Below are 16,636 nucleotides of genomic sequence, written 5' to 3' on the forward strand. Positions count from 1 at the left end.
TACACTTCGTGTTTTTATTTCATGAAAAATAAGCATGATTACCATTCTTGAATGAAAAACTAACTACTGCGTTGTTTTAGGATAATTTTTGCTGTTTTTATTTTATTTTATTTTTATTTACCTTGGTCAAAGTTCAACATTATAGCCTGGAGTTGGGAGTCAAGTGAACCAGATGACAGTTAAGTAAAGGTTATTTGTAGGTCCCAACCACAATGACTCAGAATTTGAAAACAAATAACCCACAATTATACTGCTACATTTTACTGCTTACCTTTTAATGTGTGAAGAACAACTCAACTATTTTACCATAAATTTTTTTTTGCCAGTGAGTATTTCTCAAGTGATAACACATTAAACACCACATGACATAATGCGTTATTCCTTTAATATGTGCTCCTTAATTTCTCAAAACCACACTTTTACAGCACGTTGATCTCTAATGGAAAGCTTCATCATACATGAGACTGAAGATCTACGACACACGACCTCCAGACATCAGGAGTATTAATAAACATGATCACAGTGCCCCAATAAAAGCAAAACACACTGTAGCCAAGGCAAAAAGATTTCAATGAAACAACAGTGCCACATAAACTTCTTAAATAAACTGGATGTAACTTAAAACAAATCATACTGATAAAATAATATCAGTACCTTTCACTGAAAAACAACTTTAAAAAGTACGATGAATAGAAAAATCCTACTATAAAACAGAAGGACTGTCACTCAATAAGTTGGGCAGGAAATTCTTCTTAAAAACGGCATGTCTTTTAAAAATCTTTGCACTTTTTAGTTTGAAATCTCAAACATCGCTTCCATCAAGTTAACAGCACATTCTAAATACAATGCTTTCAATAAGCCATGAGCATATGAATATTATCTATTTCAATGCAACTAAAGCTGAAATCACATTCCAGACCAACAAGGACGTTTGTGTTAAATTATGTGGCCTTGTGTAACAGTGCTGCTCTGATTAACAATCTAATCAACCCACAGCATTTGTATCTAAAACTAATAAACCTTTATTCTCAAAGCCTTTGGCTCATTCAGTCCTTATTAGCACCATATTTTAAAGGATGCAATACTTCAGCACTGTTATGACAAGGATAGAACCTGTCAGCAATGCATTATCAACGGGAAGCCAAATAGAAATGTTTTTAGTGAGCTGTCTTAAATTTTCTTGACATTTGTTTTAAAATGTCTAGCTGCACTTTGTTTTTATGTACTAAGAGAATTTTAATTTACAAAAAAAAAAAAAGAGGGAGACCAAAAATAACACTCAGAGCTGAGATCCTTGTGAAGAAGATAAAAACGGTCGATTCAGTGCCTTCCTAATGCCACCAAACGTGAGCTTGAAGCATGCTGGATGAAGCACAGCTGATGTTGTGTTTCCTCCTTTCTCGATTCAAATGGCCTGTACAATTTCAATGGCTTAAAACAAGTGCACTGAGATGTTCATTTCTTCTCAAGTCTATAACGTATATGGTCAGATATATAACTGACTTCAAAAAAGAATGTTTTTATGTGGTAGATCCATAGAAACTTCCTCTTGTGCTGGTGGAGGAGGGTCCTCACACTGATTGGTTGTTTCAGAGTCCGGCGGCTCAGGATTGGCCTGCTGCTCATCAGTGGACGGTCCTGGGGTTTGAGTACAGTTGATTTGTTCCATGACAATGGGAGGCAGCTGAGGATGAAATGAGACGCATATGATGAAATAGAAGCACAATTTGCAATTAAAATAAAAAAAAAATAATGCTTAATCTTTTACATAAATATACACTACCATTCACAATTTCAGGGTCAGTAATTGTTTTTTAAACACCTTTATTAATTTGAATAAAAAAACATATTTTTTTCAGCAAGGACACATCAAAAAAAGTGATCAAGGCATTGAGATAAAAGCTTATCTACTTTCTATTCATCAAAGGATCCTGAAGAAAAAGTGACCTGAAAAACATTGGGCAGAACATTGGGTTTTTCATCACAGAAATAAATGACATTGTCAAAATATATTCAAATAGAAAACAATTATTTTAAACATTAATGGAGACTTGATGACTTCTTCCAAATGAATAAAAAAAGCCCCTTTCGAATGGCAGTGTATATAATAAAATAGACTGTAATACCAATGCGATTGCAATTTCAAGCAGAAGAAAAATGTTAGAATCACTTCAGGAGCGAGAATGAGAAAATGGCTTCTGATCTGTAACTTAGTGAAGAAGTGTAAAATCAGAGGAGATGACACGGCTCGGAGTCTTCTCGTACAGGAAATCACCACAGATTAACTCAAGACCAACAAATCTCCAGGCCCATTATTAGATGAAAAGCTTGAACACTGTTTGCTAAAGAGCTGAGGAAATGAAACAAGCCTCACACACAGATCTCTTACCAAACCTACAGGAGAGATCTGCTGTTTAGCAAACGTTGGTTTTAACTTGTGTATAGCAGCAACAGCAATTCCTCATACTGAGGTTTAAAGAAATACAACTGGATAAAATAAGTCAAACTGGCATTTGTCCAAAGCCTTCATAATCTCTGACAAATCTCCTTTTAATACAGGAGTTTCCATTCAGGGCCATAGGGATCTACGCTGTATACATTACGAAACATTTTAAACAAACGTGTGCAATCAAAGTATGTAGATTTTGTGATTAGGACCGTTTTAGTCCTAAGGTTGACACCGAACCCCTCTTTTAAAGAAAACACCCACAGTAAAAATGAGAGCAAATTAAGAGTGGAGCAAAAACACGTGGGTGAATTTACTCAACTGTAAGTCTAGTAACTGTACATAACCCTAGAACTTTTCCGACTGAAGAAGGCACTCATATCAAACTGGTATTCACCACAAATCCACTTCCTGTCCAGAACAAAGGCAGTTCTTTACGCCACAGTGCCACCGCAAGGCTGGTGAGGAGCGTGCAAGGCACAAGGTATAAGAGGGCAGGCTGACCCATCTGCATCACTGCCAGAGCCACAAATGTGATGAGAAGACCAATGCCATAGCCTACACAAACAGATCAGATTCAGTGTCTTTACATCAGACGCACAATATACTGTACATGCGTTAAAAATACCACGATAAACTAAATAAAAACTTGAAAATAAAAATACTGCTAAAAAGTTGATATCAGCCAGTGTATTACCACATACAACATTTAAATTTTGAATTTAAAAGGTAGTCAGTGTCTTACCAATAGTGCAGGCCAGAAAATATATTCGAGACGTCTGCATGAGAATGTCAAATCTGTGACAATATGCTACCAGCAGACCTGAAGAAACACAAGGACATTATTAAAAAGTGCAAGATGACTAAAGGCAAAAAAAAACAGAAGGATGGTGAAGTCTGAATTCTAAATCAGATGAAATCATTGTTTATTTGAAGTATTTTTGTCTATATCATGAATAACATCTGTTTTTCAGGTTTGATTATCAGAGTCAGACAACTAAATTTGCCTAAAATGTTCATTTTATATCAAAGAAAAAAATAAAATTTCGGCAACCAAAAATATTCTGCAATAAAATTATAGTAAAGGCCAAAACCACTGACCAAACGGGGTTTCGGTCAATCATGCTAATCTTGAGTACCTATTGCATCCTTCAGATCTCTGAAGAGTCTTTAGTTTTATCAGATTTAAAAAAGACAGATGTAGCTTTACGTTTCTCTATAAAAACAGTCGAGCTTCTGGAGGCGTGCTGTGGGCGGAGCTAAAAAGTCACAAGCACGCAAAGCTTTTGCACAACAATCGTCTCCAAGCTGTGACATCGACAAAAATAAAACAGGAGCAGAATCATTACGGACTTCAATTTGATTTAATTTCATTCGGCTTAAACGTAAAGAGACGGCTTATTGTGAAGATCTTTACTGCGACTGGTTTAAATTATCACCGAACACAACACCTTAAACAGCATGCCAAGTTCAATTGCCAAACTTTATTTTCGTCTAAATGAACACTTATTTTGCTTTTTGGTAAAAATAAAAATGAAATAAAAAGATATTTTTGTGCATCACTGCTTTCTTTCCTTAAACCCTGGAAATCTGTTCATCATGCATTACCTGGTACCAAGATATCCCCAAAGCCCAGGAGAGAGAAGGGCCGGTCACACAGGACCAGAGGAGATGAATTCAACCTGGGCACTTTCAGCACCATGGGAAGCTAATGAAGACAGGCCCAATTGACACCAAAAATATTACAAATACGTATTTAAATGTATGCAAATAAAAAAAAAAAAGAAATCACCTTCCTACCTTCTCATGAGTAGAGGAATCCGATGGACCAGCTGCCACCTCTACCATGATACTTTCCCCACTCTGCACATAACACCACACAAAAATATGCAAAATAATATACAATTCTATTGTATCATTCCATCAGTTTTTGTTTAAAAAAAATCTCATACCTTAGTTAAGAGCGGTGTTATGAAAACAAAAAACACGTCATACACGAACAGCACGACCAGCAGAAGAGTGCAGGCCTACAACGAGAGGAAATGTATCATCTCCACATCCTAAAGATGTTATGCTGGCAACTTGGCAGCATCCAGCGACATTTAACCTCACCTTGAAAGTGGGAAGCCTGATTGTTTTCAGCATGTAGAGACAGAACACGATGCCTAATGCATCCTGAAGTATCCATGCCCACCTGGGAACACGATATTTGATCAGACACTGTAATACTGCTGAAAGTGTCCTAAGTGTGTGTTTTTTTTACTATTCTTACTGGTCTTCATTGCGGAAAACTCCCCAAGTGACACTGACTCCTATACAGAAGGCTGAAAGGATCAGCATGCGCACCTGTGGCCGCTTGTGGCAGTATGGCAGGTTATTCTCAGGTATCCTGTCAACACAAAGCATTTCCTTTAATACAAAGCCAATAAGAATCTTATCTAGTATTTTCACGCACATCTCTAACCTGCATTTCCCAAACGGTATCCTTCGGACAAAAGGCCAAAGACAGCTGTACAGACCAACGGCGGATGCCAGACAGAACGTGGCGATAGTCATATACACTGTGAGAGACAGAGCGAGGAATACATTAAATCATCGAGATCGAACGAAATGCTGACAGTTTATTAAAAGACAATAACAACCGAATCATCTATTTACCCAATTGATCATAGAAGAAATACAAGAGCACCAGCATAGAGCAACACATGACCACAAACACACAAATCATAATGGGCGTGACGTCGACGGTCTCCTCGTCTTGTTTCTCAGCACTGTCGTCTCTCTTGTGCTTCATGTAACGTCTAAAGGCACACAGATGGGAGTTTAGTTAAATCAGTTCTGCAGGCTGTCAGCTTTATCACTCATTTATCTTGCAACCTGTGCCTCAAGGGTTCACACTGTTACAAGGGCACAGTTCTTACTTTTTAATGTCCCTGCTGCCAGCCCAGTATCCTCCGACAGCCACTGTGCCCACCGCCATCAGGAAGATGAGCACCATGTTATAGTCCACCACTGGTTCATTGGGTGCGTACATGGCCACCTGCCGTTTCTCCTCAAACGTCTAGAAACACATTTTTGTTGTTGTAGCCTTTGTAATTACAAAATGATATGCGTTTAAGTGATTCTGAACTTACTTTACTGATGTCCAGCATGTCTTTATAGCTTAGCAAGGCCACTGGGATGCCGATCTCCTCATACTGGGACTTGTTGCCTGAGGGTGGAGTCTGTAAATCATTTCAAACAAGTTCATTTATGTGTGACTCATGATGGATGTTTATATGACATTAATGGTGTTATGATGTGTTACCAGTCTATCTTTGCTGACAATCAGAAGTCCCTTGGCACCATTCATCTGGGCCAATCTGACTTTCTCATAGAAAGTGCAATTTCCTCTCATCACCATTGGGATGCTGTTCGGGAAGCCCCCCTCGGGTACATCAGAGGGGGAGCACAGCACAGAGGTGGTGAGATCGTAGGTCTGCAGCCGAGCCTGAGGAAAACAATACAGGGTGAATGAGTGGCAGCACTGTAGTAAAACATTGCATCCAAATTGTAACTGCACTTTCAGATACAACAGGGGTTTTGTTGGAAATGCTGCAATTGATTTGAAAGCCATCAATAAGAGATATGGGTCTTTCTATTTGTGTGTGTGTATAAAATGTAAATCGCTACTAACTGCTTTACTGAGGTCCTGAGGTAGTCGAGCCCACTGAGAGTTGAAGAATATGCAGTAATCTTTGCCTTTACTTTTCCCCCCATCGCTGAAATGTGCCATGCCATATTCACCTAAAACCTGTGAATCAGAACAGATACTGCATAGGTTAACATGTTTGTGCATAACAATGCTGTGCAAAGAGGGGAACCTTGGCAAAAGGAGAGAAGCATGTATACATCTGTTCTAAATAGGTAATGTGAACTTGCATAAAGGTTTTTAGAGTTTCATTATTTATATGATGTTATAAGCATGAATAATAACATGAATGCATATATGCGTGTGTGAAGTGACATTCAGCCAAGTAGGGTGACCCATACTCAGAATTCGTGCTCTGCATTTAACCAATCCAAAGTGCACACACACAGAGCAGTGAACACACACACTGTAAACACACCCGAGCGCAGGGCAACCATTTATGCTGCGGCGTCCGCAGAGCAGTAGGGGGTTTGATGCCTTGCTCAAGGGTCGTGGTATTGCTGGCCCGAGATTCGAACCCACAACCCTCTGGTTAGGAGTCAAACTCTCTAACCACTAAGCCACGACTTCCCCACAAAATGTGTATGCGAGTGTGTGTGTGTGTTTGTGTGTCGTTACATGTTCGTATAACATCGAAGTAAATATATCTGATAATAACAAAATAAAAGAACAATGAAATGGCCATGAAAGTACAGTAAAAAGCCATACAATCACTTACAGATCATTAAAATTGGCCTTTCCAGCAACTGTGAACAATTATTACATAAAGACAGAGTTTGCTGTCACTCACACAAACACAACACATAATCAGGTTAATATATGACACTAAAATAAATCTATAAACATGAACCAAATTAAATCAAATGCAACGTAATACTCATTGTAACATTATTCAAATCTAAACAAAATTCTATAATTTCAAAATTCTTCTAAAATGTCACTAGCAATATATCTCATCATTTGAACAAAAGCTACACTGGATTGCAAGTCAGAAGTTTATACAAACACTTAGTGGTGATGGATAGTGACTAAAGGTGAAAGTGTTGTATTATTTGTTATGCTTAGCTTAAAGCTAATTGTTACTATAATTTATGTTACCCTTATATGATTATATTTCCTTAAAATATTTTATACAAAGAAATCACATAAGCTCATAAAATATATAATTATAGTAATATAATTTATATTGGGATCAGAGGGATGTGGGTGGCCATGTAATGCCAGAGTAAAGTAATGCCATAACAAACATACACATCTGTGTTCAGATCACCTTTTGTCCTGACAAAATCAAATCAGTGTAATGACAATATTCCCATCCCCTGAATAATAAGCTTTTCCATATTCCAAGTTTTCCTGATGCACTGGTGACTTCATGTGCTTGAGCGAGTTGTGAAAAGTATGAAAATAAAGGAATTGTTGGATTTCAAATCAGTAAGGGTTGAGGCATCAAAAATAATTAAGTAACGAGCTGTTTTATGGATGGTAACTGTAATGTTATAAACTAAATCTTATTAGTAATTACTTAAACTACTAGTTACTGTAAAAAGTAATATTTTTACTGTAACAAGTTACTGCCCAGCACTGGTTAAATATTTATAAATACTGCCTTACTATCACAATAACCTCTTCAGGAAATGCATAATTCCTACAAAATATAAGGTACTGTATATAGTAAGGTAACAGTTTTCAAACGAAATGGTTTTAACTTATGTTTACAATATTTTACCGGTAAAATTACTGACATTTTCGGTCTACAGTATCATTGCTTGCAAAATAAATAATCAAATTAAAATAAATCCAGCGAAAATGACAGTTTGTCGCTCGTTTGATCAGTGTCGTCTATGTTTCTCAATAACAGTGTCATGTTAACAGGAGTGAGAGAGGACTCGGCCACGCGGCCCCGAGACATGCACGAGCACATCCTACTGACGTCCGCCGCAAGCTAAGCGTAGATAGCATGTAGCTACTAATCATCGGGAAAAATAAAACAAACTGGGTATAGACCTGTTGAAGAACACACCAAAAACCTTACGGATTCTTTTGTGTTTTCTTACGTCTTACCTGTTCAATCAAAAGAGCTGCCCAAAGGAGACTTGACAAAAATCGCATGATGCCTGATTGTCGTCGTCTCCCTCATCTGCATTGCCTTTCTCCGACTCAACTATCAGCTGTTTAAGCGTATCCCGCCCACATTTTGCAGTACGTTGCCGATTGGCTACCTTCGTCCGCTTCCGATCGTCCACTCTTGGCCTATTGGCTTTCGCTCTAATCAATCAAGTTTTAGTCACGCCTCCCCTTCTTAAAGTCCCCATTTGTGTAATTTCTTTAGTGACATCATATTTTACGACCAGTTTTTCAAAACCATTAGGCCTAATGCATTTAAGTCCTTTGTTGTTTTTCCCTTTGATGATTGATTTTTTTTCTAACTACTTCACAGCTTCTTGTCATTTGTTTTTGATCTATGCTTTTGTTGTTTCCTTTTATTTTAATTATATATATGCTTACATTATCATATTTTATATATTATAATATTTCAATGTTTTTCCTAATGTTATTTTGAAGAGAACATATAAATACATACATTTCCATTTTTATAAAAGAATTAAGGAATTGTAATGACTCTACAAGTGATTGGATTTTTCAAGTGATTAATTTTTCTTCTCCATTAACAGACATTATCTGTACATGTGCATATTCTCACATGACAGAAGATGGCTTTACTGGCCACATATTATTGTCTTTCTCTCTTCCACTTCTCAAAGGTTGCCAAGTGTCAAAAGTCATCAGTTTGTGTTAAGAGTTAAATAGTAGAATGGATAGAATTAAATATAGATATGACAAAATGTCCAAATGCATTTTCCCAAATTTCTTCTGCTAAAAAAACCTAAAAGATGTTTTGAAGAATGTTGGTACGAATAAAGGAATACAGTAGGATCTATTGATTTCCATAGTAAAGTCATTGCCAAAGGTTTTGGCAGTGACATAAATTTTGATTTTTGCAAAGTTTGCTGCTTAAAGCTGTTGAGGTTGTTTATTCACATTGTTTCTAGATCATTGTATGAAGTGATCATTTGCATTTTAAATAATTGTTAAAAGCTTCATTGGCCAAAAAAAAAAAAAATACATAAAAATCACTATTTTTTATCCTGACAAAAAATGACCATAACATTAACTGACTAATCATACCAGCAGCACATATAAATGTGTGATTGAGTACTAGTCAGATAATCAATATCATACTAATTAGATTGTAAAAGCAGACTGATTGCTATAAAAGGAGGGAGGAAGTACTTCCAATCATTGTGCTCTTGTTTGCAATGGTTACCTCCAAAGAAACACATGCAGCCATTATCGCTTTGCATTAGAATGGCCTCACATGCAAGGAAATATTGAATATTGCACCTGAAAGAACCATTTACCGGATCATCAAGAACTTCAAGGAGAGATGTTGGACTGCAGTGAAGAAGTCTTCAGGATGTCCCAGAGTGTCCAGCAAGCATCAGGACCATCTCTTCTTGAGCAGTCAGCTACAGAATCGTGTCTCCAGCAGTGCAGAGCTTGTTCAGGAATGGCAGCAGGTTGGTGTGAGAGCATCTGCATGCACAGTGAGGCCAAGACTTTTTTGACAACAGCCTGGTGTCAAGAAGGGCAGCAAAGAAGCCACTACTCTCCAAGAAAAACATCAAGGACAGACTGAAAAAAACACTGATTTTGCAGAACATTTTCCATGAAGTCAAAAAGATTTTGTGTTTTTTAAAAAAACTGAAATGTTGCAGCTATTGTTTCTTGACACAGTATGATAAACATCTAAAATGTGAGCTGAAAATGCTTTATATGATTGTCTTGAATAATTGACACAATTACAGACTCACATTTCACATACATAGTCTATACTGTACACACAACAGCAAACACAATTATGTGAAGCACACATATCTGAAGTTCACTTACATGCTCATTAATGAGGATTTGACACTGGCAGTGAGATTAAAATCAGTCCCTGCCACTGTGTGCTCTGGAGGTCTATCTTGTGAAACACTGATCCATAACAAAAATGATGTCTTTCTTTATTTTTGTTTGTTCCTTTATTATTATATTTTTCAGGCAAACTCATTCTTTCACTCATTTACACCTTTTTATGTGTTATAAGTATGTTGTGGTAACGCTGAGAAAGGAAGCCCATACAAGTAGTTTTTTAACATAGACCAGCTAACACCTGACAGAAACTTAACAGGTACACTTAAGCTGACGTCATCCTGCGGCGGAGTCAATGATGTCACTGACAAAGCCACGCCTCTCAAGAGCGCAACAACCGGAAAATACTGAGGAATGCGGCGACGTTAAGGTATGTAACATACTCTCAGCGTTTTCTTATTCTAGATGGCATTGTTTTATATGACATTATTAATAACATGTAAGAGAAATTCTTATATATGTATTCCGTAACGTGTTTTGTGTGTCAACGTACGAGGCTTGCCGGTTATCGTTGGTCGTTGCTTTTACAAGTTAGCCAGATGGCTAAGTACCTGGAAATAGTGCTTTGGTAACTTTTAGATATTTTGTGCATTATCGTAATATACGTATTATATTTATCTTATTGGCCACATTTCAACTTATTTTTGGCTGTGAAAATTTACCTCTGAGCTAATATAAATGCTTTAGTTATCTTTACATATTACGGTTCAAACATGACTTCCAGCATAGCTTTTGAGATGTAATTTTGTGTTTGTGTGTGTGTGTAAGTTTATATTGCAGTGCAGTGTTAAAATATTAGCTTGATTAACTTTATCTATGATAAACAAATAAAAAAGAAGGTTACAGAAAAAATCTGGCAACATGGTTTATGACTGTAGGTAATGACGTAAGTAGGAATAGAATGTCCACATTCTGCACATGGAACTTTTCAGTCCAATGTCAGTTTAAAATCCAACTTTGCGTGAAGTCAAGGGTAAATACCAAAACATGTGCACACTAAAGAACAGTCAGGAACCATTTATAGTGATTGACAACAAAATGTCGAAGTCTTTAGTGGACTGAAGACAAAGTCAAAACCGTGAAACTAAACTAGGCACTATTTCTGGTCATTTTTATTTTCTAACAGATTGATTCATTTGAAGTCAGCAAATCATGGCTGGCTTCAGACAGGAGGATGTGGAGCTGTACTATGAAATGGGAGAGGAGTTAGGAAGGTAAGAGATGTCATTTCCCTACTTAAAACTCTGTAAAAACCAGTTTAAACTGTTCACAAAGATTAAGATAACACAAAGATTAAGATTTGAATTATCCAAAGATCTTAATGTTTGATAAATTAGTATAATTATATGTAATTACAAAAGAACTTTAAGAAAAGGTACGTGAAAACATCATGTTTGGTCTAGAGTTGCCAAGGTGACGTAGTGTTTGTGCTTATCAGTGCGTTAAAACAACAGACATTATGAGAGCCCTGCAAGGCCCCAGCACAGTGACTTAATAATCTGCAAACACTGAATCAATCCTGGCCTTTTTTCTATATATGGACGTGGATGTTTCTGTGCTGTGCTGCTGCAGGATGACATCACTGCTTTACAATGCATATGCTCGCTCTCTGAGCCTTGAGAACAACTGTAGCGCAAATGAGACTTCACATGGGCCAGAGAGGAGCCATCAGGGGAATACTTGAACCACTTTTTATAGTTTCCTTGATTGCATTATGTGGAATTTGTACCATTTTATCAAAATAAGTTATTTTCCAACTCTTATATATAGTTACTGGAGTTTTGGTTTTGTGGAATGTATGTACCTCTGAGTGTTAACATGTATAGTTCACACATTACCCATTCTATATCCTTATCTTCTATATGCAATGACATGATTTCTTCTTTTTCATTTCGGTTTTCTCTGTACCATGTTTGCCAGTGGGCAGTTTGCCATTGTGCGTAAATGTAAAGAAAAGAGCACCAGAACAGAATATGCGGCCAAGTTTATCAAGAAGAGACGCCTGTCATCCAGCCGACGAGGTGTGAGCCGAGAGGAGATTGAGCGGGAAGTGAACATCCTTCGAGAGATCCAACACAGCAACATCATCACCCTCCATGACATCTTTGAGAACAAGACCGACGTAATCCTGATTCTGGAGCTGGTGTCTGGAGGGGAGCTCTTTGACTTCCTGGCTGAGAAGGAGTCACTGACTGAGGAGGAGGCCACGCAGTTCCTCAAGCAGATCCTGGATGGAGTACACTACCTCCACTCGAAACGCATAGCACACTTTGACTTGAAGGTGAGCACTAGGATGATTTGTTGTAAAAGAATAGTTCACCCAAAAATTACAATTTGCTGAAACCTTACTCAATCACAGGCCGTCCAACATGTAGATGAATTCGTTACTTCATCACAACAGATTTGGTGAAATGTAGCATTATGTCACCAATGGATCCTCTGCAGTGAATGCATGCTGTCAGAATGAGAGTTAAGACAGCTCATAAAAAACAAAACAATAATCCACAAGTAGTCCATAGTCCATCGGTTAACATCCTGGGAAGTGAAAAACTGCATGATTGTAATAAATCCATCAATAAGGCATTTTTAACGTCAGACCGGCTAATATACATAATCCATAATAATGCTTCCATCAGTGAAAAAGCTTCATTCACTGCACATGATCCATTGGTGAGCAAATGATGTAATGCTTAATTTCTCCAAAGCGGTTCAGATAAAGAAACAAACTCATCTACATCTTTGTTTTCAGCCTGAGAACATAATGCTGCTGGATAAAAATGTGCCGAACCCCAGAATCAAGCTGATAGATTTTGGAATTGCTCATCAGATTAAGGATGGAAAAGAATTTAAAAACATCTTTGGAACTCCTGAGTTTGTTGGTGAGAATTTGAGATTATTATAACCCTTTTTTATCCTTATGATAACTTTATCAGGAGTCCTTAATCTTTGCCGTATCTTTTTTTTTTTTTGTAGCACCGGAAATTGTGAATTATGAGCCTCTTGGTCTGGAGGCAGATATGTGGTTAGTCATAGCCATGAATGATTTATTTTTTTATATTAGTTAGGTTATTAATAATTGATATTCAGTATACCAGTTGTTAATTTTGCTCAGAGTTTATTTTCTTGTGATTTTCTTTCCTGCAGGAGCATTGGAGTTATCACATATATACTGTAAGTTGTAATGTCACTTAAATGACATTGTTTGCCTGCAGCTGATTACATGCTTTCCACACCCAAATGATGCTGTTTTATTTGCTTTAATAATATTAATGTATTATTTATTGTCTGTAGCTTGAGTGGCGCTTCTCCGTTTCTTGGTGAGACCAAACAAGAAACACTTACCAACATTTCAGCAGTCAATTATGACTTCGATGAAGAGTACTTCAGTAACACAAGTGAGCTCGCCAAGGACTTTATTCGCCGACTGCTGGTCAAGGATCCTAAGTTAGTCAAATCCAGTGCTGTTACTAAAGCTATCAAAATTATGTAATGAAGTAAATATATAAAAAATGTAAATATTAGATTAAAAATGTAAATGAAAAAAAATCATTTTAAGTTGTGGTAATAAAATTACTAAAACTGAAAAAATTAAGCTAAATGGACATATAACAACTAAATCAAAATATTAGTAAATAGTATAATAGTACATAAATAATACTAAAATAACTCTAAGTGGCCTCATTTGCTTATTAATAAGAAAAGTTAATTCCTGTTTGTTAATCTTTAATTTAATATTTGCTTTTAACATTCAGGAAGAGAATGACAATCGAAGACAGTCTCCAGCATCCCTGGATCAAGGTTCGAATGTTTCTCTTTTCCTCCCTCTTGAGTTTAGTAACCATTTGTGCTGTGCTTGACTAATTCTCATCCCACCCCCCCATACAGGTGATTAAGAGGCGTAATGTTCGTCCTGAGGAGTGTGAGCGTAAGACAGAGCGCAGGCGTCTGAAGACCACCCGTCTAAAGGAGTACACCATCAAATCCCACTCCAGCATGCCTCCCAACAACACCTACATCAACTTTGAGCGCTTCTCCCAGGTCATGGAGGAGATCTCAGCAGCTGAGGAAGGCCTACGAGAGCTGGAGAAGAACCAGCGCTCCTGTGCTGAGGACGTGGCTGCTCTGCTCTCCATCTATGAGGAGAAAGAAAGCTGGTACAAGGAGGAGAGCGAAAGCATCGCAGCAGATCTGAATCAGATCAAACAGGAGCTGCAGAGAGCACAAGCCCTGCGCAGACAGAGCCAAGAAGAGACCCGTGCTGCCATGCTGTCAGCCAATGCCCTCAAACGCAAGTTTGGCCGCTTGGAGAACCGCTACGAAGTGCTCGCTGAGCAGATGAGCTCAGAGGTTCGCTGGGTGGAAGAGCTGGTGCGCTCGATTTCAGCTGAAAATGACACTCGCAGCACCAGCGTGGCTTAAGCTGCTCTGTTTGCTTTCTGAACACAATGACTATCTGATATATTCGCTTGGGATATGCAGAGCAGATATAGAGTATTACATTTGCAATAAGCTTCATGTAAGCCTGTAGAGTTCATGTTACTCGTAGAACAAGGGTGTGCATGACATGTGTTTCGCTTGTGCATTGCAGTATCCTTATGTGATGCCGGTCTGTTACAGCTGAAGCAAGCGTTTAGTATTTTGAATTGTCACCTCAAAAAATATACATGCTGGATCAGTAGATAAAAATGTGTTTATTTAAAGTTCTATAGCAGCACTCGGAGCAAAGCATATTATTGATGTACATTGTGAGTAATGCACTACACAGTCCTCTATGAGGAATTTAATAAATCCCAAGATGCCAGTTGCATTTGTTGCTCTGCATGTCCACTTTTCCTATGCAAATCAAATTCTTATTTTATGATATGAGACAAAGAGTTAAGATAGTCCCAAATGCTGTTTTGAATGGTCTGTACATATATCTAATACTGCTTCTGTATCTATGAATATGACTATTTAAAGGGATAGTTCTCCTATAAATGAACATTTTGTCATTTACTTACCTTCATACCATTCCAAATCCACGTGACTTATTTTCCCTGTGAAGAGCAAAAAATGTTTTATTTGTGTTTAAGCAGTAATAGTATGTTCAAAACAGTTTATGTTCCACAGGAAAAAAAAAATTAATGTTTTGAGGTTTGGAACGACATGAGGGTGACTAAAATGTAGAAGAATTTCCATTTTTGGGTGAACTATTTCTTTAAAGCTTTTCTTTTATTCAAAACACACTTCAAACATTCCTTTTTTTTTTTTTTTGTATGACATTCCATATGCAAGTGAGCATTGGTATCTGGAAATGGCAATATTTATATTTGTTGGCTTACAGTACTCTAGTTGTTTTATTTACTACAAGTTTATGTATATATATATATATATATATATATATATATATATATATATATATATATATAATATACACACATCAGAAAAGTCCAGTCAAATAAAATAATTGAATAAGAATAGAGTTACAGTGTCTTTATTTTTGTTTGTGGGCTGAGGAACGCACTAGGAGGTGAAATGTAGTGTTTTATAACTCTGAGCATTTGACAATCTTTTATCTTAATTTTCAACATGTCCAGAGATGTTGAAAGTCCCAGAGTTCTAATTAAACAAAAGATTTTTCCATCTCCATTGTAACATAATCGTGTTTTGCTGTTCAGATAAACATTTGGATTTTTGGGGTCTCGTAAATGCAACTGTTTACTTTGAAATTTCAAACCACAGGACATCAATGAATAGTCTGAGAACTGTTAGCTTCCCATGAGATGTGTTGACATAAATCAACAGTGCATGACTCACTTTAGCTCTGGCAACATGAACTTTCCAGTTTTTAGTTTCTTTGGTCAATTTGAAATGAATTTATTCCAAGTTCATTTGAAGGGGATAATTCCGCCAAAAATGGTATACTTTTTTCACCATCATGTTGTTTTAAACATGTATGGCTTGCTTTATATTCTAAACAATATTTCAACTGTTTTTGTCCATATAATGAAACATACACTTTTAATGTATGGACAAAATATGCATAGAGATATTTTTGTGCACTTGTAAAATAATTATAAAAATAAAAAAAAAAGATTATTGGAGTATGTTTTATAAGAAAATATCTTGTACTTTTTTTTTGAGGAAATTCTGAGAGAATGTTAATTTTTGGGTAAACTATTCCCTTTAATACATTTTAGTCTGTCTTAATCACATCATACTCGTCTCATATTGCATTATGGATCATTACATTGATTTAACAACCATACTGCCATGAGGACATGAAAGAAAACCCCAATGTTTTTTAAAACAGTATTATTTTGCAGAGCTCTGATAAGGTCCTTAGAATAACATTGTAGGCATGCTGACGTAGAATCCACTTATATCCAGAGAAACAGCCCAGCCTCAGTGACTAAAACACAGCTGGTTCAACACGGATCCACTTAAACTTCCCTCCCTATCAGACCAGACAGAAGAAGGTCTCTTTCTCAGGATGGCCAGGTCCAATTCAGCCCAGAACACCTGTAACTGGATTATGGCTCTCC

The 16,636-nt window shown here is 37.0% G+C and overlaps 2 protein-coding genes across 3 annotated transcripts; one reads left to right on the forward strand and one right to left on the reverse strand.

Moving 5' to 3' along the window:
* Nucleotides 1-254: 254 nt before the first annotated feature.
* On the reverse strand, nt 255-8,308 carry LOC113119307 (signal peptide peptidase-like 2B). Of its 2 annotated transcripts, none has more exons than XM_026288653.1 (15): nt 8,199-8,308; nt 6,123-6,239; nt 5,754-5,936; nt 5,581-5,670; nt 5,368-5,507; nt 5,105-5,247; nt 4,911-5,007; nt 4,719-4,835; nt 4,559-4,640; nt 4,399-4,473; nt 4,247-4,309; nt 4,055-4,154; nt 3,192-3,269; nt 2,844-3,004; nt 255-1,684 (listed from the first exon to the last, which is right to left on the reverse strand). In XM_026288653.1, exons 1-15 carry the CDS (start codon nt 8,244-8,246, stop codon nt 1,505-1,507), a joined length of 1,674 nt encoding a protein of 557 aa, XP_026144438.1. In that variant the 5' UTR covers nt 8,247-8,308; the 3' UTR covers nt 255-1,504. The 2 variants fall into 2 exon arrangements, 1 of the variants encoding a protein (XP_026144438.1); XR_003294441.1 differs by having other exon boundaries at nt 1,547-1,684; nt 2,769-3,004.
* Nucleotides 8,309-10,405: 2,097 nt separating this feature from the next.
* On the forward strand, nt 10,406-15,232 carry LOC113119390 (death-associated protein kinase 3-like). The gene is made up of 9 exons (XM_026288843.1): nt 10,406-10,482; nt 11,239-11,326; nt 12,033-12,393; nt 12,862-12,991; nt 13,086-13,134; nt 13,257-13,283; nt 13,404-13,556; nt 13,865-13,910; nt 13,998-15,232. The coding sequence occupies exons 2-9, from the start codon at nt 11,265-11,267 to the stop codon at nt 14,529-14,531; spliced, it is 1,362 nt and encodes a 453-aa protein (XP_026144628.1). The 5' UTR covers nt 10,406-10,482; nt 11,239-11,264; the 3' UTR covers nt 14,532-15,232.
* The last annotated feature ends 1,404 nt before the right edge of the window (nt 15,233-16,636 follow it).

The sequence above is a fragment of the Carassius auratus genome, chromosome 2, assembly GCF_003368295.1.
Source record: "Carassius auratus strain Wakin chromosome 2, ASM336829v1, whole genome shotgun sequence".
Classification (NCBI taxonomy): domain Eukaryota; kingdom Metazoa; phylum Chordata; class Actinopteri; order Cypriniformes; family Cyprinidae; genus Carassius; species Carassius auratus.

Coding starts and splice junctions, on each gene's coding strand:
- LOC113119390 (XM_026288843.1), top strand. CDS start 11,265: ATGGCTGGCTTCAGACAGGAGGATGTGGAGCTGTACTATGAAATGGGA. Junction 13,284..13,403: donor GGAGTTATCACATATATACT/GTAAGTTGTAAT, acceptor TATTGTCTGTAG/CTTGAGTGGCGCTTCTCCGT. Junction 13,557..13,864: donor CTGCTGGTCAAGGATCCTAA/GTTAGTCAAATC, acceptor TTTAACATTCAG/GAAGAGAATGACAATCGAAG.
- LOC113119307 (XM_026288653.1), bottom strand. CDS start 8,246: ATGCGATTTTTGTCAAGTCTCCTTTGGGCAGCTCTTTTGATTGAACAG. Junction 4,836..4,910: donor ATACCGTTTGGGAAATGCAG/GTTAGAGATGTG, acceptor TTGTGTTGACAG/GATACCTGAGAATAACCTGC. Junction 4,474..4,558: donor TCAGGCTTCCCACTTTCAAG/GTGAGGTTAAAT, acceptor CTCTCGTTGTAG/GCCTGCACTCTTCTGCTGGT.